Raw genomic sequence first — 24,422 nt, 5'->3', positions numbered from 1 at the left:
TAGTTTTCTTCTAAAAACTAAAAAACAGACTAGATTCAGGCCAGAATATTTCTCCCCATCTTAAATAGAAGCAGTCTTCCTCTGAGATTGCAAATGACTAAGTAAAATCGTTTTCAAAGGGCTACCTACTCTTCCATTAACTCTCTGCAAAGAGAATTTTTAAAAAAGGAGTTTATATCTGTCAAATATTTTAGCTAAATGATGACTGTTTAAGTTTGATTTTGTGCTATTTACTAAGGCAGTAGCCTGAGATTGAGGGAAATGGTAAATCCTCCTCAAAATTACTGAATAAAACAGAAGAAACAGAATAATGCCAAAGCAACAGAAGAGATACTATCATTTACTACCATTACAGAGACCTAAGTTTTTCCTAAATCAATTTATCTCTTATGTTTTCTCTTATTTCAGGGATTCACAAATACCATAATGCCTTGCTTTCTACAGCAGATCACAGAAATCTCTTATCTTCCTTAGCTTGTAATCTATACAGGGAGGAGTCAACCTCTTGGAAGGCCTGCCTCTTTTTGGTACTAAAAAGCAAATGAAATAAAATAAGATCTGAATATTCTCATCTCTATTTCCTTCACCTCTGCAAGGGAAACTAATCTGCAAATAATTTTAAAAGCCAACAAATGTTGACGTGTCAGAGTCCAATCCCTCATCAATCATGAAGAAAACTCATGGTCTCCTGTGACTCCAGACAACACCATAGCCTTCGATTTAATTTTCAATTAACATTTTAAAAATTGATCTGCATATCTATACATACAGCATTACATTAGAAATAAAAGTACCAATCAGAGTGTCTCTTTCTACAAATGGAAACAACTTTGCCATAGTAAGCCATGTTCAGTAAACAAAACCTGCTCATAAAAAATTGCCAACTCTTTTTGTACAGAATTATGCCTTAAAATTCCCAATTCCAATTATTTACAAAGATTTCTAACAACTTACTGGAAAAGGTTCTTTCCAACTGGCACCAACAATTGATGGCCTTACAATCGCCACATTTAGCTTTGCTCCTTCTTGTTGTACAACATATTCTGCCAATGCTTTTGTGTATATGTATGTATTAGGTCTGTCTCCTATCAATTTTGGCGTGATATCATTTACTAGGCCGTCATCCATCCACCTGGTAAACAAAGAAATTGCATGCAAAAATATTTTCGGATGTTTTACTATAAAATGAAAAACCACTTTGCATATTTCAAACATATCTGTTGCTCTGACTCAAGTGATTTGACAACAACTTTTACTAAAAAAATGGAAATTAGCTTTACTTTCATTAAATATCAACCAGAACTCCATATCTCTTATATCCAGTTTCTATATCCACAAAGGTCTGAAAACCAAGAGTTCTTTCATAAATCATATGGTAGGTAGCAAAAGTGAATCAGAACTGATTTATGGTCTTTTTTCAAAAAAAAACCATCATTTAGTTGTAAGTATTCATATACTTCATATGTGTTTAATGAGGAGTGCTACCCCGAATCCAGTTGAAGTTATTTCATATTACACAATACATAGATTATGTTTCCTTTCTAAAGTCTAAATAAATTCCAAAATACATCTGGCCCCAAGGGTTTCAGATTAGGAATTATAGATTTGTATATAATCACCATAACAGCATAACATGTAAATTATATACATTTTTTTTCCTTTTTCTTTTTTTTTTTTTTGCGGTACGTAGGTCTCTCACTGTTGTGGCCTCTCCCATTGCGGAGCACAGGCTCCGGACGCGCAGGCTCAGCGGCCATGGCTCACGGGCCCAGCTGCTCCGTGGCATGTGGGATCTTCCCAGACCGGGGCACGAACCCATGTCCCCTGCATTGGCAGGCGGACTCTCAACCACTGCGCCACCAGGGAAGCCCTAAATTATATACATTTTAAATGAACATATATTTACAATCAACATAAAAGTTGTAGTAATCTAAATATTTAAGGTGAAGCACTAAAAATTGTTATGCTCTCACTAGCAACACTAACAAATACTGGGGTAAATGATAAAAATAAATTGAACCACGTTATAAAAATTCAATTAGCAACCTACTATGAAGTCACAAAATTCCTCCAATTCTCTCAGTGTCTCTGAAGAAAAGTTCTACTATGATAATCTGTAAGAGGGTGATACGCTAGGTGATCTCTATAGTCTTTTCCAGTCTAAATTTCTAATTCCAATACATTATGTACTTGTTTTCAGATAGTTTTTCTTCCTGTCTATAATACAATGCATACTTGTATGCATACTAAGTATTCTATGAGTGCACAAATGATACCCATACTAACTAATAAGGATGCATAAAATGGAGACTATCAAGATAAACTTTCTTCTGTATGTGGAAGTACTTTTTGCATGTAGAAGGAAAAGAACACTAACAAAATTGAAGGGAGGTTGTTACTCAACTTAGGAAAAATTCCATAGTTCGAGATGAACTTTGAAAAATGGAAGAGAGAGTTGCTATATTAAAAAAAAACAAGGGCTTCCCTGGTGGCGCAGTGGTTGAGAGTCCGCCTGCCGATGCAGAGGACACAGGTTCGTGCCCCGGTCCGGGAAGATCCCACATGCCGCGGAGCAGCTGGGCCCGTGAGCCATGGCCGCTGAGCCTGAGTGTCTGGAGCTTGTGCTCCGCAACGGGAGAGGCCACAACAGTGAGAGGCCCGAGTACCGCAAAAAAAAAACCAAAAAACAAAACAAAACTGGCTAAACCGAGGAAAGACTTTTAGAGTCAGTAAGCCTCATCACTGGAGTGAGTTTACAGAGCCAATCTATGAGTTATCCTAAAATTATCTGTTGGCCAGTTGGTCAGATTTCTTTGTAAGCAAAGAAAGGAAATAATAGAATTAGAAGGTTATAGGCTCTTTCTCAGCAACTTCGATGTCTGGATATACAAACTGCTAGTAAGAGAAAAAGTAAAAAGATTTATTAACTTCCACACCCAGCTTTTCCCAGAGATATTAAACACTTCTGCCTACTGACCTGAGGAAAATGCGGTAGACATTTGGGACCATCTAGGAAACGAATTAGAAAACAGAAACCAGGGAATTACCATAAGAATGTCTCAGTAAGCTCCCATACTTATTAGTTTTCTTACAAATCTGTCAACTTCCTCATATTTCCAGGAAAGCCTTAAAGAAATGGACTTATGTGTTTATTTTAGAAGAAAACTTGGAGAAGGAGCTACCAACATTCTGTAGCACCCTTGGGAAGAAAAGAATTCGACTGAGAAAACAGGGGATGGTAACTGAAGAGCTGAACGTGAACGGGATTCCTTGGAAGAAAAGAGACCAAAGAGCAAACAGAATAAAGGAGGATAAAGCTCACAGGAATATTATATGAGGATTAACAAATATGTGAAGATATGGATACTGGAATTTTCTATAATTATTGTCTTCAAAAGAAAAGACCCTTTATTTATTCTTGCTCTGATCCTGTTTGTTTGTTTCACTCGATGAGAAAGTAAAGGCTGAAGCAAATGAAATCCTGGCCATGCCTATTTGTATCCATCAAATGCAAACATTTCTCAAGTAATAATTGATGACAGGATCCTAGTCCTCAGAAAGATGACAAACAACAACACTAGGAGTATCAATTAAAGGACCATGACTCCTCCGATTCCCTAGTAATTCAAGGCCCCTCTGTAGGTATACAGTTGACACTTGAAAAACATGGGGTCGGGGCATTTACCCCTGCGCAGTCAAAAATCCACATATAACTCTACAGTCAGCCCTCTGTATCATGGTTCTGCATCAAAAGATTCAACCAACTGCAGATTGTGTAGTGCTAGAGTACTTATTTATTGAAAAAAATCTGCATATAAGTGAACCCACATAGTTCAAACCCATGTTGTTCAAGGGTCAACTGTACTCCATTGGGCAAAATAAAAGGATAATCTTTTAATAAATTAGACCTTGCTATTGAATAGGCAGTCATTAGTCTCCATGGATATCAGGCACTTCTTAGAGGCTAAGATTGATTCCTCGGAAAAACAGAGACTCTAATACCATGGATGAGTTGTTCAGAGGCTTTCCTCCAACCATCACACCTGGTCAAAAGTGAAAGCTCTACACTGACTTTACACATTGACTTTACGGAGAGTCATTTAAGTACAAATCTATACAATAAAAAGAACACAGTAGATACACAATAATTTGCTGAATAAGGAAGAGATAAATGTATACATAAGTGTGGGTGGAGATTTAGAGAGAAAGAGAGAGAAACTGAAACAGACCAAGAGATACATGTAAATAGATAAACTCGGATCCAAAGTTTGAGGTCAAAGCAAATGTATATAGATTTCAAACAAACATACTCTAAAGAATCAATCAGCTTCTTGGGATCCACAGGGGGTGGATAGACTACTTCATCAATATGCTTTCGATTGCAGTAGGCATATGCCGTTGATACATGCATGAACACTTCCAGATTCTTCATCTGTTGTGCAAGCAGAATAAGCTGTCGTGTAGCAATCACATTTAACTGAACAGCATCTCTGTAAAAGAAAAAGTGACAATAAAAAATTGGGAAGCTGTGTCATTTTTTCACCTGTTAAAAAAATCTTATTTCCATTTTAGAGCATCAGAGACAGAAAGGGACAAAGAGGTTTTTGTTTCTTTACAACTGATCCCTTAGCTCAGATTTTGTGTGCTATTTCAACATGAAGTACAACCATTCTATCAGTTGTGTTTAAATTTCTTCTGATTATAAAATAAACTTCATATTAGGATTGTAAAAATAAAAGCACAAATTAAAATTTTTAAAGTACCCAGAAGTAGACACAGATCATTTCAGTCTTTGGCTTTTATGCATACATTTTTGAAGTCATTTTAGACTTCTTTTGCCTCTTGATTTTTGAAAGCATACTGTTTTATGAATGGCTATACCACCAGAAGAAGTAAGAGTCATTAAGTAATTTTAAAATGCTATGGTAGAGTCATCAATAAGGGTAAAACAGTCAAAGAAAACTCAAAAACATTAAATTATATTAACATATAATCAAGTAAAAGTATGTTGACTTCCCTCTTTGTAGCAATTAACCCAAACACCTTTTTAAGACTACCTTACAAAATTCAAAGGGGTGTTATAATACATTTATTACAAGAGGCAAATGCAAGACCCCAAGTTGATCTATATATTCCCTTCTTGAAATTTATTTGAGGTAAATAATTTCACAAATGCAAAAGTATATATGCAGAAAAATAATCGATGAAGCATCATCTAGTAATAGCAAAAGCCTAGAGAGCCCAAATATTCACTATGAAATGGTATAATAAAGTACGTATCTTATCACAACGAAAGAATACAGCCATTAAAATAATAGACAACTATAAAAACATGGAAAATCTGTGTGAATAATATTTTTTAAATATATAGATTATGAAGTGAAATAGGATTAAAAACAAGACTCTGGAATAAGACCTGGGTTCAAACCCTGGTTTAGCCTGCCTATCAGCTAGGATTAGGTGACCTTGTAAAGTCATTCAAGCACTCAGGCCTCAATTTCTTCATCTGTAAAGGAGAATACGTAATGGAGACTAACTACTAAGATTTGTATAAAGTTAAACAAAACAGCTTGCAAGTATTCAGCATTATTCTTAACATAGTCCCAAAATAGGCATTCAATAAATATTACTTAAGGGGCGGATAGTTTTTGCTTTCTATTATACTTTTGTTTATAACTTACTTGAGGGAAAAAAAAGTTGAAATACCCAAAACCAGTAATACTGTGAAAAAACTGGCAAAGTAATACACTGTTGGTGACACTATAAACTGATACAACTGATCTGAAAGAGACTAGGTCAAAGTACCAGGAATTACAGAAATGACAGAGTTATTAATCTAGTTAACCCACTGAAATTAACTGAGAGGAAAAACTTGTTCTAACCATAATTTTTCAAACAGAAAGAAATTAAGATTCCCTAAATTTGTTTTTTGGCTGTGTTTTTGCTTTTGTTTTTTAATTGAAGTATACTTGATTTACAACGTTGTGTTAGCTTCTGGTGTACAGCAAAGTGATTCAGTTATACATATATATTCTTCTTCATATTCTTTTCCATTATGGTTTATTACAGGATATTAAATATAGTTCCCGGTGTATACATTAGGACCTTGTTGTTTACCCATTCTATCTATAATAATTTGCATCTTCTAGTCTCTAACTCCCAATCCAACCCTCCCCCGCCCCTACCCCTTGGCAACCACAGGTCTGTTCTCTACGTCTGTGAGTCAATTTGTTTTGTAAGTTCATTTGTGTCATATTTTAGATTCTGCATATAAGTGATATCATATGGTATTTGTCTTTCTCCTTCTGGCTTACTTCATGTAATATGATAATCTCTAGGTCCATCCATGTAGTTGCAAATGGTGTTATTTCATTCTTTTTCATGGTTGAGTAATATTTGTGTGTGTGTGTATGCACACGCACGTGCGCACACACACACACACACACCACCACCACCACATCTTCTCTATCCATTCATCTGCTGATGGACAGTTAGGTTGTTTCCATGTCTTGGCTATTGTAAATAGTGCTGCTATGAACACAGGGTTGCATATATCTTTTTGAATTATAGTTTTGTCCAGATATATGTGCCCAGGAGTGGGATTGCTGGACCATATGGCAACTCTATTTTTAGTTTTTGAGGAACCTGCATACTCTTCTCCATAGAAATTGGCTGCACCAATTTACATTCCCACCAACAGTGTAGGAGGGTTCCCTTTTCTCCACACCCTCAGAAAAATTCCCTATATTTGCTATACTAAGTGAACATGACATAAATTACAGTATAGTAACATGATGAAAGATCATCACATCATGAAAATTATAACTATGAAAAAGTTAGAAATATGGCAATTGTTTCAATAAGTAAAATTACAAATTCTATGCTTACATTTTATGGAAAACAACATATTTTCAAAGACAGACCACAAGAAAAAATTTTTTTAAAATAAAAATAGTTTTGAGTACTTTCCGAAATTCTTACATTTTCAGTATTTAAGAAGAAAAAAATCCAACTGTTCTTTTAAAAGGCCAGGATATGTCACAGATAGAATCTGGTCTACTTGACTGTAAAGTAGTTCTTTGATGCGTATCACATTTGCAAAACAGTGGGAATGGGGAGGGTACTGTTTTGGAAAAGGTATACAGAGAATATCCTGTTACAGGTTTCTGAGGACAGAACAACAAGTTCTGGGTCACTAGGAATAAGAAATAATTCATGAGAGGAAAAACTCTTGGGACTTATTTTTTCTTTTAATTTAATATTATCTGAGAACCTATGAAAACATACTAAAAGGAAAAAAAATTTTTTAATGGACTAATTGGGTTGGGATCTTAAAAACATGAGTATATCTTTTTCCTTCCTTATCTCAACTGAGGGAGGAAAATCTGTTTAAATAGATATCCAGCAAAAAAGACGCTTCACAGAGAGGATACTGTCCACTAGACTATAAGGCAATGTGCTATTTTCTTTTGCATTTGCAAAACAATAGTGGTAGGGAGAGCGATGTTTTGGGAACAGAACACAAAGGATATTTTGTTACAGGTTCCTGAGGATGGTGACAGAATTTCTGGGTCACTGAAAATAAGGAATAACTTGAGAGAGGAAGCACTCCTGAGCTTTGCCTACTCACCTCTTCCCATCCATCCACACCTGACAGCGCAAACCTGAAGGCATTTTGTGCCCATGTAAATAACTCTTAGTATCTCTGCCAGGCTAGTATCCTCACTGTTTTACTACCATCCAATTTGTACACCTTGAACTTTAGGCTGAGACCCTGACATGTTAGATCTGAAAGCATTTAGTAGTACCAAACAAACATAAAGTTCTCACTATGTTTTGGTTATGGGGATTCATAAACGCATCTTATATAACACTGGCTTTTGCGGGGGAGAGCAAAAATGAACAAATCTTTGTAATTATGGTCCATCACTAATGTAGACATAGAAACCACTTTAATAAAGGAAAAAGCTCAACTTGAACTGCCAATAAATTTTCTTATTCACCTGTCTTCTATTGACATATTGGGCTGTTCAAAATCTATGCTGATAACACTTCTAAGACCTTAAACCAGAGATCATGCTTTGCTTGACAGACACCTGTGAGCTTATTAAAAATGCAGATTGCTGGACCTCATCTTCAGACACTTTTTAATGTGTCTTAAATCACATCTTTTTTTTTTTTTTTTTTTTGCGGTACGCGGGCCTCTCACTGTTGTGGCCTCTCCCGTTGCGGAGCACAGGTTCTGGACGCGCAGGCTCCACGGCATGTGGGATCTTCCCGGACCGGGGCACGAACCCGTGTCTCCTGCATCGGCAGGCGGACTCCCAACCACTGCGCCAGCAGGGAAGCCTTTAAATCACATCTTATATAAGCTCCCCAGGCCATTCTGATCTCTCCCTCATCACTCCCTTCCCCACCTCTGAGAAAATACTACCTACATGAGATCTCATCACTATACTGCTGCTGATTTTTTTTTAACTTAATGAAGATATAGAAACAGATGTCTATTAAGCGGACAATTAATCAATCAGGGTAGGGGATCCAGTCATTTGTAATTTAAATCACACCCTAGGCTCTTATTAAAAATGTGGATTCCTGGGTATTATCTCAAAACTAGAGGGTCTGAATTTGGCAAATACAGTCCAAGACTATGCCTTTTTAACACATTTTCCAGTAATCCTTAAGATTCATAATACACTCTAAAGTTTGAGAATCCATGCCCTTAGGCTCAACAGTTCCTCGATCTTTTCTAAATCATCTATCTTTACTTCCACTCCTTTCTGAACACCTACTCTCATATTCATACCCTGGGCCCTCTCACCCAAAATTGCTCTAGCTCTAAAATCTCATACTATGAATTTTCCCCAGACCACACTATCTGTCCTCCCATGTCTGCCCGTAAGCCTGTTTTCTGTCCTCATCATGGTCTTTAGTCTCCTGATACTTCTTTACTCTCAAGTCCAATGGTCCTGTTCTACCTTCACTTTCCTTACTAAGAGATACCATACCTATGGTCAACTATTTAAGTAACTCCCTTTATTATCCTCAATATCACTCTCTCCTCATCTTTTGTCAGTATTTCTTTATAATTCCTAATCTTGATATCCATTTTTTCCCACTTCAAGATTTATAGACCACCATATCTGAAAATAAATGAGCTCTGTCACCTCTCAACTCTCACAGCACTTTAATGTATGCTCTTCAGTAACTCCACATTTTCTATCCTATTTTATGGTTATTTAAGTATATTCCATGTCCTCTAATAGACAATATGGACTTTGCAAATAGGATCTGTGTACAATTTATTTTGATTTCTCCCAAAATACAGAGTATAATGTTGGGAGTAAAATCTGGATTTTCTTGTCCTGGCAGTAAAGGCTCTGAACCATTTTTTATTTGTGGGCTAACTTAAAAAGTGGTTATAAAGAATAATTGTTTTGTAAGTAGTTATTATATGTCAACTTACAGTATTTTAGAATGTATCACCACTTAGACATCAATATCCATTAAAACTGCTCCACAGAAAACAATAATTTCAACTAATGACTAGGATTAGGTCAGTAAATACGCATGCCCTGACAAGGAAGAGAAGAACAATAAATTTTCTTGTTCACCTGTCTACCTCCTTCCACTATGGTATCTCTAGTGAAAGAAGAAAGAATAATAATAAAAAGATTTCCCTTTTGTTAATGGTAACCTTGCTTACCCTGAGGGGAAGAGAAAGAGGAGAGAACATTCCCCAAAAGTATTACACTTTGGTCCTCCTCGTAAGGTTACTTGGATGAGTTTCACCCTAATGAATGTTGCCTGTTTGCAAAACAATTTCCCCTTCAAAAGCATCTGATTTTCCCTTTGAGGACTATACGATAATTATCAGGTATCTATATACCTTTTTCCTTGAAAACAGTTTCATAAGGCTATGTGAACTCTTTCTTTTGGTTATGAAAAAAATGAAAGCTAGAACTACCGGGAAAAATACCAGTTAGATGGACTATTTCATATTAAAAACCTACCTATAATCGCACTATCCAAATATAATAACTGGCCAATATTAAAAGATATGTATATAAATACACATCTATGTACACACATATTTTATGAAAATGAGATTATACTATAGTTCTAATAAGATTCTTTTGTCACTTTTGAATCCTGAACACATAACTGCTGCATAAAAAGAACTAAAATGTAAATAAATTATTACCACCAGATAATAAAGGATAAAGTCAAGATTAGAACTAAGGTATGTAATTCCAAAGCTCACGCCCTCTCCATTATACAGTGCTGCCTCAGCTTCCTCAAGCATAAAATGGATTTGACCATTACATTACATTGGGTAACATTAAGCATGGAATGAAATAATGAGTGAGAAAACACCCTGAAACTATAAAGCATTGTTAGAGGAATCTAAGGGACTATTACAGTGTCCTTACCTGCAATATAGGCAAAACTCACTGTAATGCTTTGGCACTGAACTGTCATGTTATACACTGTCGATTAAGGTTTATACTTCTATACTTAGACAATATGGGGGATAATCTCAAAACCCTTTATAATCATAATTGAACTTAAAAACATTTTAAGGAGGCCTTCAAGCAATTATGAAACCTAAAGAAGTGTGCACCATTTTAATTGATATAAGACCATACAATTAGATTAACATTATAAAACTGTATACAAAATCAAAAAATGCTCTGAATTAAGCACCATTATTTGAAATGTGTATTTGTTAGGTTTTTAAAAACATAGTGACCATTTAAAATGTTATTTTTTTCTTGAAATAGGGCATTTTGAAGGAAGTCCAAACCATTTCTAAAGTAAACCTATATCCAATGTACCCTGCCCTTAACACTGATACCAAAGTTTTAAAACAAAAACAGGGTATGACTTCAATGTATAAGCCATTTCATCTTACTCTGAAAAACCTGAGCCTAACTTTTTAAAATTTTCAGATGAATATGTGTGAAGTAGACAAAGCTGCTGGGGTATACACTTCTGAAAGAATGGAGGGCAGAGGAAATAAACACTATTAGTTGTTAAGACTAATACTCCTACCCAAGGTAAACTTCTCTTTCTTCTACTCCACACTTCCCATTTCTTGCCTCCTCCCTGCCCCATATATAAATTCATGGCAACTTCTAATAAACATATACTAGCTATCCGATGTTTTTAAACTGTTAAGAAGAGAAAGAAAATTCTTTTAATACTCTGTAGGACACGGAATGCTACAATTAACAGAGAGCAAACATTTTCAAAACACTTTCAAATGACTTGACTAAAAAGTAGAATTCAAATTAGATCTTTTAACTGTGCTGCAGTTCAAATATCATATAAATACCTTTACTTACCTCAAATTTTCATTAAACCTTACTGTAGCTGCACAGTGGAATATAATATTGGTAGACTCTATGATGATCTCTTTATCTTCTTCACTAAGAGCCAGTTTAGGTTGGGTGAGTTCACTGTTGACTGCTATAATTTTCTCCCTAAAATCTGGATTTTCATCTCTCAATCTGTCAAAAAGCTATCAAAGGGGAAAAAGATTTTAGGGCAGTATTTTTCAACTTTCTAAAACCCATCATCACCACCTTTTCCTCCCCCAAGGATCACTATTTTTTAAATTTCAACTACGTGAATCCTAAGGCTGCTTAAATTGCTATCATTCTGCATGAAAAACACTCTATGGGGTCCACACTATTATCCCCATTTTATAGATGAGGAATCTGAGACACAAAGAGGTTAAGTAACTTGCCAAAGGACACAGGGCTGGTAGCTTGCAGAGTTAAATTTTAACTGTCCATGCCTTTGTTGATTAGATTATATTATCTCTCAGAATAGACATAAGCAGCACAGACATCAGAACAATGTTTAAAATGATCATTCAGGGACTTCCTGGTGGCGCAGCGGTTAAGAATCTGCCTGCCAATGCAGGGCACACAGGTTCGATCCCTGGTCTGGGAAGATCCCACATACCGCGGAGCAACTAAGCCTGTGCATCACAACCACTGAGCCTGCACTCTAGAGCCCGCGAGCCACAACTACTGAGCCTGTGTGCCACAACTACTGAAGCCTGCGCACCTAGAGCCCATGCTCTGCAACAAGAAAAGCCACCGCAATGAGAAGCCCGTGCACCTCAATGAAGAGTAGCCCCCGCTCTCCACAACTAGAGAAAGCCTGCATGCAGCAACGAAGACCCAACTCAGACAAAAATAAATAAATTACATTTTAAAATAAATAAATAAAAATAAAATGATCATTCAGATTTCTAAAATCCAAACCTTAATTTATCACTTCATTTTATTATGGTTTTAGTCTCTTTTAGTAGATTAAAATACCATTAATCATACTCTACCTAAAATCTTAGAAAAATTTTAAAGGGAAAAACAAAGTAAGTATGTTAAAGGAAAAAAAGTTGGTAAGCAAATGTGAATATGAAGTTGGATAAACTTGAGATATACATATAGGATTCTAACTTGAAAATAGAAAATTCAGTATTCCTTAAGTATACTCAAAGGAATAAATTTAACTAGAGAATCAGATCCCAAAATGGTTACAGTATAAAGGTACATTCAACTGTGAGTCAAATTTAATTTTTTATCCCAGATTTCATAGAGGAACACTGATGTCACCTCTGGATCACTGTTCTATTACACCCTGACTCTCCACTCCATTGAAAGTCCATATTTGTAGCTTAAGCAGAGATTCTGAAATCTGGGGAAAAAAGTCTATAAAACATATATGGTACTCGCTTTCACCTTCCCAGGTGACTTTTAGTAAGTAACAGTCTTCCCCTCCACCACTGCTAGCTAGTGACTTCAATATTATTGTTTTCTTATATTAATTAATAAAATATTTACTAAGCATTTCAGATGAACTAAGTACCTTCTAGACACTGAGAAAACAAGAATTATGACCTTTGCCTCAGGCTATTTAGAGTCTAATAGGAAAAATTAGACAAGTAAACAGACAGTTAAAATATAATGTTATAAATAATAAAATAGGGATAATATAAGTGTTATGAGACTGTACAGGAGCAACATCTAGCCCTGCTAGTTGGGAAGGACCTGAGATTATAAAGTAGAAGAATAGTGTTTCAGGTAGAGAAAGTAGCATGTACAACCACCTAGAAGTAACAGAGCATTAATGTTTGGGAAATTTAAAAAGCTCAGTAAGACTTGGCCAATGACTGGACGAGGGATAAGGAATATAAACTCCACGTGGACAGGGACTAGGTCTATTTTGCTCAGAACAAAGGCCCTAGATAACAGAGTGCCTGGCAAGACAGTGACATGATAAACATTTGTTAAATGAATAAATTCATTAGGTGGAAAACACTGGAAGAGAAGGAAGTACAGCTATGGAGATATGAGTTCAGTTTTGTGAATGTTGAGTATAAAGTGCCAATGAGAACACCCCAGAAGACTGGTCTAGTAGAGATAACTGGCTCTGTGGGTCCTGAGTTCAGGGAAGAAAGAGCCAGACTACTGATATAGATTTTATTAATCACACAGGTAGCCCTGGGAGAATATCACCCAGGTAGCAACAGTGATGAGCAGCCAAGGTCCAGACTATATAAAGCTTTTTCCAAATCTAATTTAAAATACAACCTTTCACCTCACACAAAACACAAGGTGCTGAGTAATTACCTAACTGGACCTAGTAAGAAGAGATCAAGGCCTAGGACAGAATTCTGAAGAATATTTAAGGGGCTAGCAGAGAAAAAGGAGCCTGAGGAATGACCAGAAAAGTACTTTTAACACACTGAATTCAGATTTTTTCATTCTCCCAGACTGCCAATGACCTTTAATTCCCCTTCATATCAGATATCTCCACCACTACCACCAATACATGATCACGCTGCTTCACAAGTTACATCTCAAATGTGATGCTCTTCCCTTCTTTAGCTACCATCTCTTTATTCAATACCATCTTTTCCAAAGTTTTTAACCCACTGGTACCCCAATTAGTTCCTACTTTACTAAGTCTACTAATGCCCTCTTTAATGTATTTTATTCCCTTTCCAGAATTTATTTCATGGTCAACTATTTGCACTCCTTGCCAGCAATGAGGTTTACCTTCCCAGAGACATTCCTGTAAATCAGTGGTTCTCAAGCTGGGGCAATTTTAGCCCCCAGGGAACATTTGGTGATGTCTGAAGACATTTTTCTTTGTCAGAACTGGGATGGTGAGGAGAGGGAGCTGCTGGCATTTAGTGGGTAGAGGCCAGGAATGCTGACCACCCTACAATGCATAGGACAGCTCCCCATAACAAAGAATTATCTGGCCCAAAATGTGAATAGTGCTGAAGTTGAGAAATTCTGCTATAAGACAATGTCCCACTATAGTATATGCTCTATGCCTATGCTCTTTTATTCCTGTTTCAAAATCATAGAAGGCTCTACCTAAAAGTTTCTTAACAACTTTAAGTGTACATATTCACTGCTACTTGATATAAAAAGAACTCATTTTATTGATTCACCAGAAATGCTATACCTAAGTGGGAATGAATGGCCCTAAGAGTAAGTGGTGGGATGTGCCGGGGGGAATTAAAAGCATAAGATAAAATGACAAAATTTTATAGAGTATTTTAGTCAAATATTTATTTAGACAAATACTTGGGGACAAGGCATTTTTATATTGAAAATAATGGCCATATGTTTAGACTAAACTATAAAAGTTCAATGAAATTTCAGGCTTTCAGTAGAAGATAATCATTTTCTTTACAAATCAGACTTACTGGTGAGGAAAAATTTTAGAAGCATTACCCTGGAGACCCCAGAGAAGATGCCCAACTCTTTCACATTTTACTTAGGTCCTCAGTTCCAACCAAGACATCAGCTTCAATAATTGCTCCTATCCAATCCTCTTAATACCTCTACACTCTCTCTTCCTTCCCTCCTCCCTCTTAAAAACTCTCTAGACTGCAGGCTCCATTAAGGCAGGGACTCTTATTTATTCCTGAATTCAACACTTTACATCAAGTCAAGTGCCCAGCACTGAGTAGGCACAATAAATGTTTTCTGAAAAATAAAAAATGAATAAGAATAAATAACCTCTCACTAGGGGGAAGGAGGGTGTTGGGAATTACAATATACCAATTACAAGTGGTTCATGATAAAATGCCAAGATGAGTAAACAAAGGGCAGAGATGGCAGCAAAACACACATGCAGGCATTATTACTTAAAATAGGCCTTGTGGTCTGATAGCCCCCTTGATGACTCCCTTCTCACAGGTTTTCAGGGAAGCAAAGAATTCCAAAAGGATTTGGCAAAAAATCAGAAAGAGGAAAAAGAAGAGAGACTAACATACACTATCTGAGTAGTTAAGAAGTTTAGGGATAACTTCTAAATTTTGGAGAAAGGATTTTACATCCTACAGTTAAATAAAAATAAAAGCAACATGTTAAGTATCTGCTGCATGATGTCAAAGAAAAGCTACTGTGACATGACAATTAGTTCTAATCCAAAGAACTATCACAAAGGTATACGAAGTTCATTCAAAATAAAAAGTCTGGTTAGTTGTTATGTAAGGATTTGCTAATTTTTTTGTTTTTTCCAACAGGACTATGAGAATTTAGATAGACAAATGAGCATCATTCTCTTCCAAAAAAAAAATAATAATGCTATCATTGACATTTCTTTGGAGGGATATGCCTATAGAGTCAGAGCCCTTGCAAAACTGAGCTCACAGCTTTCTAATCACTTTTGTTTCTGACTCCAATTTTAGTCTCTGAATCTTTACTGCCAAGCTTGGGTTCAAATTAATTTTGGATGTCTGCAAAAGTCAACTCTCTCCTTAAAGCATGAACATTTGCCCCTATTCAGTATATCCATTAGAATGTGCCAATAGGCTGTCCCCACATGGTCTAAGCAACACTGTACGCTCTGAATCAGCACCAGTTCTCAAAGTGTGGAAGATCCTAGGAGTCCCTGAGACTCCTACTTAGGGAGTTCACAAAGTCAAAACTATTTTCATAATAAAAGTAAAACATTATTTGCATTTTTCACTTTCATTCTCTCACAAGTATAGAGAGGAATTTTCCAAAGCTACATGTGTAATGACATCATCACTCTCGATGGCTCATGGAATGTATGCTTGTATGTATATTCTTTTACTTTAAAATTTTCTCAATTTTAAATGGGACCTAATGAAGCTTAAAAGCTTTTGCACAGCAAAGGAAACCATAAACAAGACAAAAAGACAACCCTCAGAATGGGAGAAAATATTTGGAAATGAAGAAACTGACAAAGGATTAATCTCCAAAATTTACAAGCAGCTCGTGCAACTCAATATCAAAAAAAAAAAAAACAACCCAATCCAAAAATGGGCAGAAGACCTAAATAGACATTTCTCCAAAGAAGATATACAGATTGCCAACAAACACATGAAAGGATGCTTAACATCACTAATCATTAGAGAAATGCAAATCAAAAGTACAATGAGGTATCACCTCACACCAGTCAGAATGGCCATCATCAAAAAATCTACAAACAATAAATGCTGGAGGGTGTGGAGAAAAGGGAACCCTCTTGCACTGTTGGTGGGAATGTAAATTGATACAGCCACTATGGAGAACAGTATGGAGGTTCCTTAAAAAACTAAAAATAGAACTACCATATGGCCTAGCAATCCCACTACTGGGCATATACCCTGAGAAAACCATAATTCAAAAAGGGGCATGTACCACAATGTTCACTGCAGTTCTATTTACAATAGCCAGGACATGGAAGGAACCAAGGTGTCCATCGACAGATGAATGGATAAAGAATTGGCACATATATACAATGGAATATTACTCAGCCATAAAAAGAAACAAAACTGAGTTATTTGTAGTGAGGTGGATGGACCTAGAGACTGTCATACAGAGTGAAGGAAGTCAGAAAGAGAAAAATAAATACCGTATGCTAACACATATATATGGAATCTAAAGGAAAAAAATGGTTCTGAAGAACCTAGGGGCAGGACAGGAATAAAGACTCAGATGTAGAGAATGGACTTGAGCACAAGGGGAGGGGGAAGGGTAAGCTGGGATGAAGTGAGCGAGTGGCATGGACTTACATATACTAACAAAGGTAAAATAGATAACTAGTGGGAAGCAGCCCATAGCACAGGGAAATCAGCTTGGTGCTTTGTGACCACCTAGAGGGGTGGGATAGGGAGGGTGGTAGGGAGATGCAAGAGGGAGGAGATACGGGGATATATGTATATGTATAGCTAATTCACTTTGTTATAAAGCATTAACTAACACACCATTGTAAAGCAATTATACTCCAATAAAGATGCTAAAAAAAAGAAAAAAAAGAAAAGAGGAAACTAGAAGAGGAATACAGCATAAAGCTTACTTTGATAAATCTATACACAGAAAAAGATGGGTGAAGAGCTGAACTGGGGAAGCATAGATCATACCTACAGTGTGAATACCTGACTGTTTGGAAAATTGTTCTTGTTAAATAACTCTCAGCGCTCGATGAATGATCTAGCAATCCAGTATAAAATAATATTAATATTAATATTGCACTACAATTATCATAAGTACTAAATCACTATCATTGCTATTACTGCTTCTATCATGTTTTGAGTTTTTACTATGGCCCAGGCTTTGTGCAAAATGTTTTAAATAGTAGTATCTTATTTGAATCAATCATTCAACATGTATTTAACACGTGGTCTGTGTAAGGTATTGTTTAAGTCTCAAAACTTTATAAAGAGGTGTTACGGACTGAAAAAAAAAATTCTCAATTTTAATCTCTACTATGATAAACATCAATAAGATATTTGAAATAAAACCTCACAAAAACAAAATCTCTTTGAAGTCCTCAATAATTTTTAAGAGTGTAAAGGGGTCCAAGATCAAAAGTTTGAGAATCACTGCCTTAAATAAACAGAATCTTTCAACCTATTTGGATGATATGAAAAAATATAGCCATAAAGTAATAATATCAGTCTGCAATACACTGCAGTCAATATACATTATCAAATAATTTGCTCAAGAGTTTTAATTAAAAGTCACTTGGAAAAAAGCTATAAATTATATCATGTTTTTTAAAAAGTCCTTATACTAGGCTACCAAATAGTTTTAGTTTTAAAATGATATTGAATACAGTCTAGTTGATCTTCCCAGTTCTCAGGAAAAACTGAAAATGACCTTTTGTCAAATGACCTTTGTACCTACCACACTTTAAGATGGCAAATTCTTCAAGCATAGTTATTATGTAGCTAGATTTTACGGTAGTAAATACTGAAATTTTAACTCACATCTTTTTTTTATTGTCTCTAAAGAATTTAGAAACAATAATGAAAATGACTAAAACTTGTCTTTTTTTTTTTTTTTTTTTTGTGGCCATGCCACATGGCACCTGGGATCTTAGTTCCCCGACTAGGGATCGAACCCATGCCCCCTCCAGTGGAAGCAAAGAGTCTTAACCAATGGATCGCCAGGTAAGTCCCTTGTCTTTTTTTTTAATTGAGATAACTAACACTGGTTTATAACATCATATAAGTTCCACGATTAGGACATTATATTTTGACTCCTATATACACTATAGCACGCTCACCAACAAAAGTTTAGTTTCCATCTGTCACCATACAGTTGACCCCCTTTACCCATTTCACCCTACCCCCAACCCCTTCCTCTCTGGTAATCACTACTCTGTTCTCTGTTTTCACATTTAACCCACATCTTACTTTTAAAAATAAGTACATAGAAAGTTCATGTGATAATTCCTTAATCTAAGAGTTTAAAGTTAATACTAGCTACATTTTTCTCATGTGTAAGTATAAATATTTGTTTGAAGCCCTCTTCCTCAAGTCAAACAAGCAAAAATTTAAAAGAATAATTAACAATTTCAATTGTATTTTAAAAGGCAAAAACCTCACTTGGGGAGAGGAAGAGTGTTAGGAGGAATACTCCAGCACTTAGTATTTAGTTTACATGCCTTATACAGAGTCCAGTAAAGCAAACACCACAGCTTGCTCTGACACTCTTCCAACCTGCCAAGCAGTTCTCAGAGCCTTTGCCCGTGCTGTTCCCTCTACCTTTAACACTCTTCCTCCACGTACCACATGGATTCTTTCTCACTTCATCATTCAGGTCTCTGACCAAACGTCACCTCAGAGAGAACTTTTTTCTGACCATCGTATCTAAAGCAGCACCTCCATCACTTTCAATCCCCCTTTTCTGCTTTACTTTTTAACAGCACGTGCCACTATTCAACATGTTATATAGTTGTTAACTTGTCTCCCTAACTAGAATGTAAATTCCAACTGCTGGGATTTTGTTTTCTTCACTGCCGTATCTCTAGTAACCTGAACAGCTTCTAGTATATAGCAGGACTCACATCTTTGTGGAAGGGAGGGCAAATGGGAAGAACACAAGTGCACGAGAGTTTGGGGCAATGGGAAGAATGTTACTAGAGTATAACTACCCTTGTGAGCTATACTGTCACTGAGTAGCCCTCAAAGAAGTAGATTTGTTTTAAAAAGTAATTCAGAGAAAAGAAGTTTTTCTAGTTGAAGTAAAGATTATTTAAAGTTTTCATGTGGGGACAAACTCAATAAACAGTGGGACAAAAGTAAATATTATTTTTATTTTTTAATGCCCTATTAATAGTTTCAAACAATTTATTTTTAAAAGTAAAAACAAATATTAATTTACATCTGACTGTTAAAACCCTGTGGGTCTAGGATTACCTCTTAATGGGGAGGAGGGGGAATACAAACAAGAAAAATGTGGATGCTTCACAAAAGAGAGTTTATCTTTCTGAACCAAAATTATATTCGAATGGAAATCATTCTCAAACAACGTAACATCTTAGTAAAGAAAACATTCTAAATATAGTTTAACCTTTTCTTAATTTATCCTAAGTCACTGTAGTGAATATTGGTGATTGTATTTTATTATAACACTGTAATGTTAAGAAAATTAAAAGTTATATTTAAACCCTCCCACACTTCTGTACAGGTCTTATTGTGTATCTTCTCTTTTTCTCTTAATTGTTTTTCTGTTATCATACTTTATCACTCCTAGGAGATAAGCTTCCCACTACTGCCCTAACCCATAAACTGACTCTTACTCCTTCTGATGTTAACCTCCGTTATTCGCTGCCCTTCACGCACTTCTCTTTTGCTTTTGTCATCTTCTCTTTTAATTTTTGTAAACTTGGGCACCAAGCTTTTTGCCATTGGCTTCGGGAAATTAAGCTATTTTTACTCAGTGTGTACCAGCTACAATATTTACAAGTAGTAAGGTATCCAACTCTCAAGATTACTTTTTCCATTTTATCACAAAGCGTTCCATCATCTCTGCCTTACTTTCTTATCTATTGGGGAAGTAATGCTATAAAGTAGAAAGGGATTTGTTATCAACTCATCTGCGTTATATCCGACATCTATTAGCTACACAACTTCAGATAAAATAACCACCTCTGAGACTCATTGTCCACATTTGTAAAATGGGGTATATCAACATCTGTCCCTACCAGAGCATGAGCTCTGGGTTCAATCGTCAGAGTTCACAGACATTGGCTCTAACACTAACTATATGACCTTGTAGAATGGGAATAAGACCAGTACTTACCTTGAAGAGTTCCTGTGATAATTAAATACATACAAGGTGCTTTGCACACAGTGCCTGGCACAACTTAAGCACTCAATAAATGTCAGCCACTATTAACTATGGATTTCTACTGAAAGATCAAAACAGGCTGGAATACAAATCATGTCTAATAAATTATTTATTAACTCTAGAGAATTGTTAATCTATAATTAATCAACATATCTTTTGATACTTTTCAGCAATTCTTTCACTGCTCAGAGTAACTCAGAAGTTTCTAGTTTTGGTCTTTTTTGTTTTTTTATACGTAAGTCACAGCTGCCCTAGAAGGTTAAAAGGTACCAGATACCTACCTAATAACTAAAAAATTACATAGCTACTATACCAAACTTACTAACAATGAATGTCAGATAAATTCTAAAGCTTATGACTGTGAAATAATTTTACTCCAGCTCATTTCCATTTTTTCTTAGCCATATTTTACTAAAGGTTCAAATGTATGACATACTCTTGTATTCTATATAACCCCTCTGTCACCATGTTCTTATTTGTCAAATGGGAATATGTGATTTTGCTACTTCCTAATACTTTTGTGGGGAGCAATTAGTGCTTACGATTTTTTTTTTTTTTTTTTGCGCGTTACATGGGCCTCTCACTGTTGTGGCCTCTCCCGTTGTGGAGCACAGGCTCCGGACGCGCAGGCTCAGCGGCCATGGCTCACGGGCCCAGCCGCTCCGCAGCATGTGGGATCTTCCTGGACTGGGGCACGAACCCGTGTCCCCTGCATCGGCAGGCAGACTCTCAACCACTGCGCCACCAGGGAAGCCCGCTTACAAATTTTTAACTGTTATCAAAGCACTGTGTCTCACAGCATAGTAGGAGTTAGAAACTAACTCATTATTATTATTCTGAAACTATTTAAACATCTAGTAATTACAAATGACCTGCCTCAAATATTCTAAAAACACATTAAACCTTTACCATAAAGGTAATTTAGAACTTGTTATATAATTTTGTTCATCATAGAAGAAAGCTTTTTTCTCCTACTGATCACAAGTCATATTCAGTTTACTGCCATTCTTATAGGATTTTGTTTTTACCAATTTTTTTCAGGATACTTAAGAAATATACTAAGCTGATCATGATTACAATAATTACATGCACAAACACACACTTTTTTCTCTCTTCCAAATGATCATTTTCCATACTTACCTTGCCACTAATGACTTCTTCTACTCGCTCCTGGGATGTCTGTCCAGCTTTCTGCCTCACCAAAACATACACTGAATTCACCTTAGGACAAGACCTCAGCAACTTTTCCAGAAGTACCTTCCCTAGGAAACCAGTAGCTCCAGTGAGGAGGACATTCTTGCCTTCGTAGTATTCTGGGATTGAAACCATTCTGATCCTAAAGAAAATAAGACAAATAAGCATCACTTCAAAGATTTATGTTCATTGTTACATACTGAAAATCTCTTGGTATTCAAATAAGTATTTTAAAGGACAGGCAAAGATCAAAGTTCAGCGTTAACACGAAAGGGGACATTAACGTTTGGCTCATCGTAGTAAGGTGGAAAGTACAATAAACTGCAACACTGGCTTCTAATCCCTGTTTTTACCTGGACCACCTCGGACAAGTCACTCACCTTCTCTGGGCCTGGGTTTCTTTAGTACACTTTGTACCAAGTGACCTCTAAAAATTCCTTCAGCAATAAGAATCCAAATCTTCACTTAAACCTCAGTTAAACCCCAAACATGAATAAGTGGTGTTTCTCTGTCTCCAAAAGTATTTATAACACCAAATAGAGGTCAGCAGCAAGACTCAATTGCCTAGCTTGTATAACATGGTGAGGTGTCATATTCACCTATCATCACCAGTTGAAACAAGAGGTAACACCAAGTCCTTTCTTTTACATGTTTGTAGTGACAATATATTCAAAAGGTACTTAAATCTCCCTTTTAAAAAAGTCATAGTAAGAAATATATAGACTGACTTATCCTCCCTACCCAAGTTCCACTGAAACAGCAGAAAAGAGAGTATACTAATAGAATGAACACACAAAAGAACCATGATGCGTAGAAAAAACAAGATGCAGAAGGACTCATGCAGTATGTCACTATTCAAGGCTCAAACACATTCAAAATGATGCTATTTATTGTTTAGAAATGCATACACATGATAATATTAATAAATGCATTAGAGTATAATACAATCAGAGAAGAGAATAAGAAGCTTCAATTGTACTTATGTTTTGTTTAAGCTAAGGAGTAGATACCTGTATTTTATATCTAAATTTTTCATAATAATAAAAAGTTAAATTCATAACAATCTGAAAACCCATTAACAAGCAAAAAGAAAAGAAGGAAGGAAGGTAGGAACGAAGGCAAGAAAAAAATAATTTCCACAAGAAATAGATGAGACTAAATTGATAGAGAAGCCATAGCATAAGAAATAACAACCTAAGCAAAACAAACATAGAAAAGCACCATAAGGAAGCAAGAGCTGTCCCAACCCCCTAAATAGAAAACACCAAGTTCAGGAACAAGAAGCTGAATAAAAGTGTAGGGAAATTAAGGTAACTAAAGGTTGCTCACAGAACAGCAGAGCCACTCCTGACAGCCTTACTTCCTGTATAAACTTTGGCCCCCAGGCTTAGTATCCAGATCTGCTGAGAACATCCAGCATAGGTGCTAAGGACAAAAGAGAAGTAGGGCTGAGTTTGAGGTTGCTCTGTACATCCACAAGTGGAGGTGGGGCACTGGGAGAAAGGAAACAAAAACAACCAAAAGAAAAAAAGTCTTCAGAGCACTTGTGCCCCAGAAATAAATTTTAGGTCCTCGGATTATCTGGCTGCTACTGGCCCTTAAAACAAACTCATACAGAGCTCTCAGTAATTCCACTTGGAGAAAAGATCTCTTGGAAAATCAGGCTTCAGAAAACTGAGAGGAAGGCAGTATCAGCTACCAAAACCAATCATACTAGTCCTTCATAAATATGGATAACTAAGGATCATCATATATTTAAGAAATATCTACAAAATTAAGAAGGACCAAAATGAAAAGCAACAGAACCAATCACGAAGAAAACTAAGGTAATCAAAAATTTACAGGAAATTTAAATTCTAATAAATACCCTCCAAGTCATTCACAAGAATATTGCATCCATCAAGTAAACTACTACGAAAAAGGAACACAGAATAAGAAACCACTGGAGACGGAGCTCTGCCCACCACAGCAACAGCCAGCTCTACCCACTACCAGTCCCTCCTATCAGGTAACTTGCACAAGTCTCTTAGATAGCCTCATCCACCAGAGGGCAGACAGCAGAAGCAAGAAGAACTACAATCCTGCAGCCTCTGGAACAAAAACAACATTCACAGAAAGATAGACAAGATGAAAAGGCAGAGGGCTATGTAGCAGATGAAGGAACAAGATAAAACCCCAGAAAAACAACTAAATGAAGTGGAGATAGGCAACCTTCCAGAAAAAGAATTCAGAAAAATGACAGTGAAGATGATCCAGGACCTCGCAAAAAGAATGGAGGCAAAGATCAAGAAGATGCAAGAAATGTTTAACAAAGACCTAGAAGAATTAAAGAACAAACAAACAGGGCTCCCCTGGTGGCGCAGTGGTTGAGAGTCCACCTGCTGATGCAGGGGACACGGGTTTGTGCCCCGGTGCGGGAAGATCCCACATCCCGCGGAGCGGCTGGGCCTGTGAGCCATGGCCGCTGAGCCTGCGCGTCCGGAGCCTGTGTTCCGCAATGGGAGAGGCCACAACAGTGAGGCCCGCGTACCGCAAAAAAAAAAAAAAAAAAAAAAAAAAGAACAAACAAACAGAGATGAACAACACAATAACTCAAATGAAACA

At 36.4% G+C, this 24,422-nt stretch overlaps 1 protein-coding gene across 2 annotated transcripts in view; it reads right to left on the bottom strand.

The window, feature by feature from the left end:
- Positions 1-21,953, bottom strand: part of FAR1 (fatty acyl-CoA reductase 1) — a gene marked incomplete at its 5' end in the record, with an annotated part of 37,576 nt that extends 15,623 nt beyond the window's left edge. For both annotated transcript variants that reach the window (XM_079707599.1, XM_079707600.1), the window contains 4 exons: positions 955-1,132; positions 4,311-4,490; positions 11,349-11,524; positions 21,765-21,953. In XM_079707599.1, the coding sequence (XP_079563725.1) occupies positions 955-1,132; positions 4,311-4,490; positions 11,349-11,524; positions 21,765-21,953 (723 nt within the window). The remainder of the gene's footprint in view (positions 1-954; positions 1,133-4,310; positions 4,491-11,348; positions 11,525-21,764) is intronic.
- Between the last annotated feature and the right edge of the window lie 2,469 nt (positions 21,954-24,422).

Source organism: Hyperoodon ampullatus (genome assembly GCF_949752795.1).
Source record: "Hyperoodon ampullatus genome assembly, chromosome: 7".
In the NCBI taxonomy this organism is placed as follows: domain Eukaryota; kingdom Metazoa; phylum Chordata; class Mammalia; order Artiodactyla; family Ziphiidae; genus Hyperoodon; species Hyperoodon ampullatus.
The sequence above is the reverse complement of the archived record's forward strand: the minus strand, read 5'-3'. Positions and strand labels throughout refer to the sequence as shown.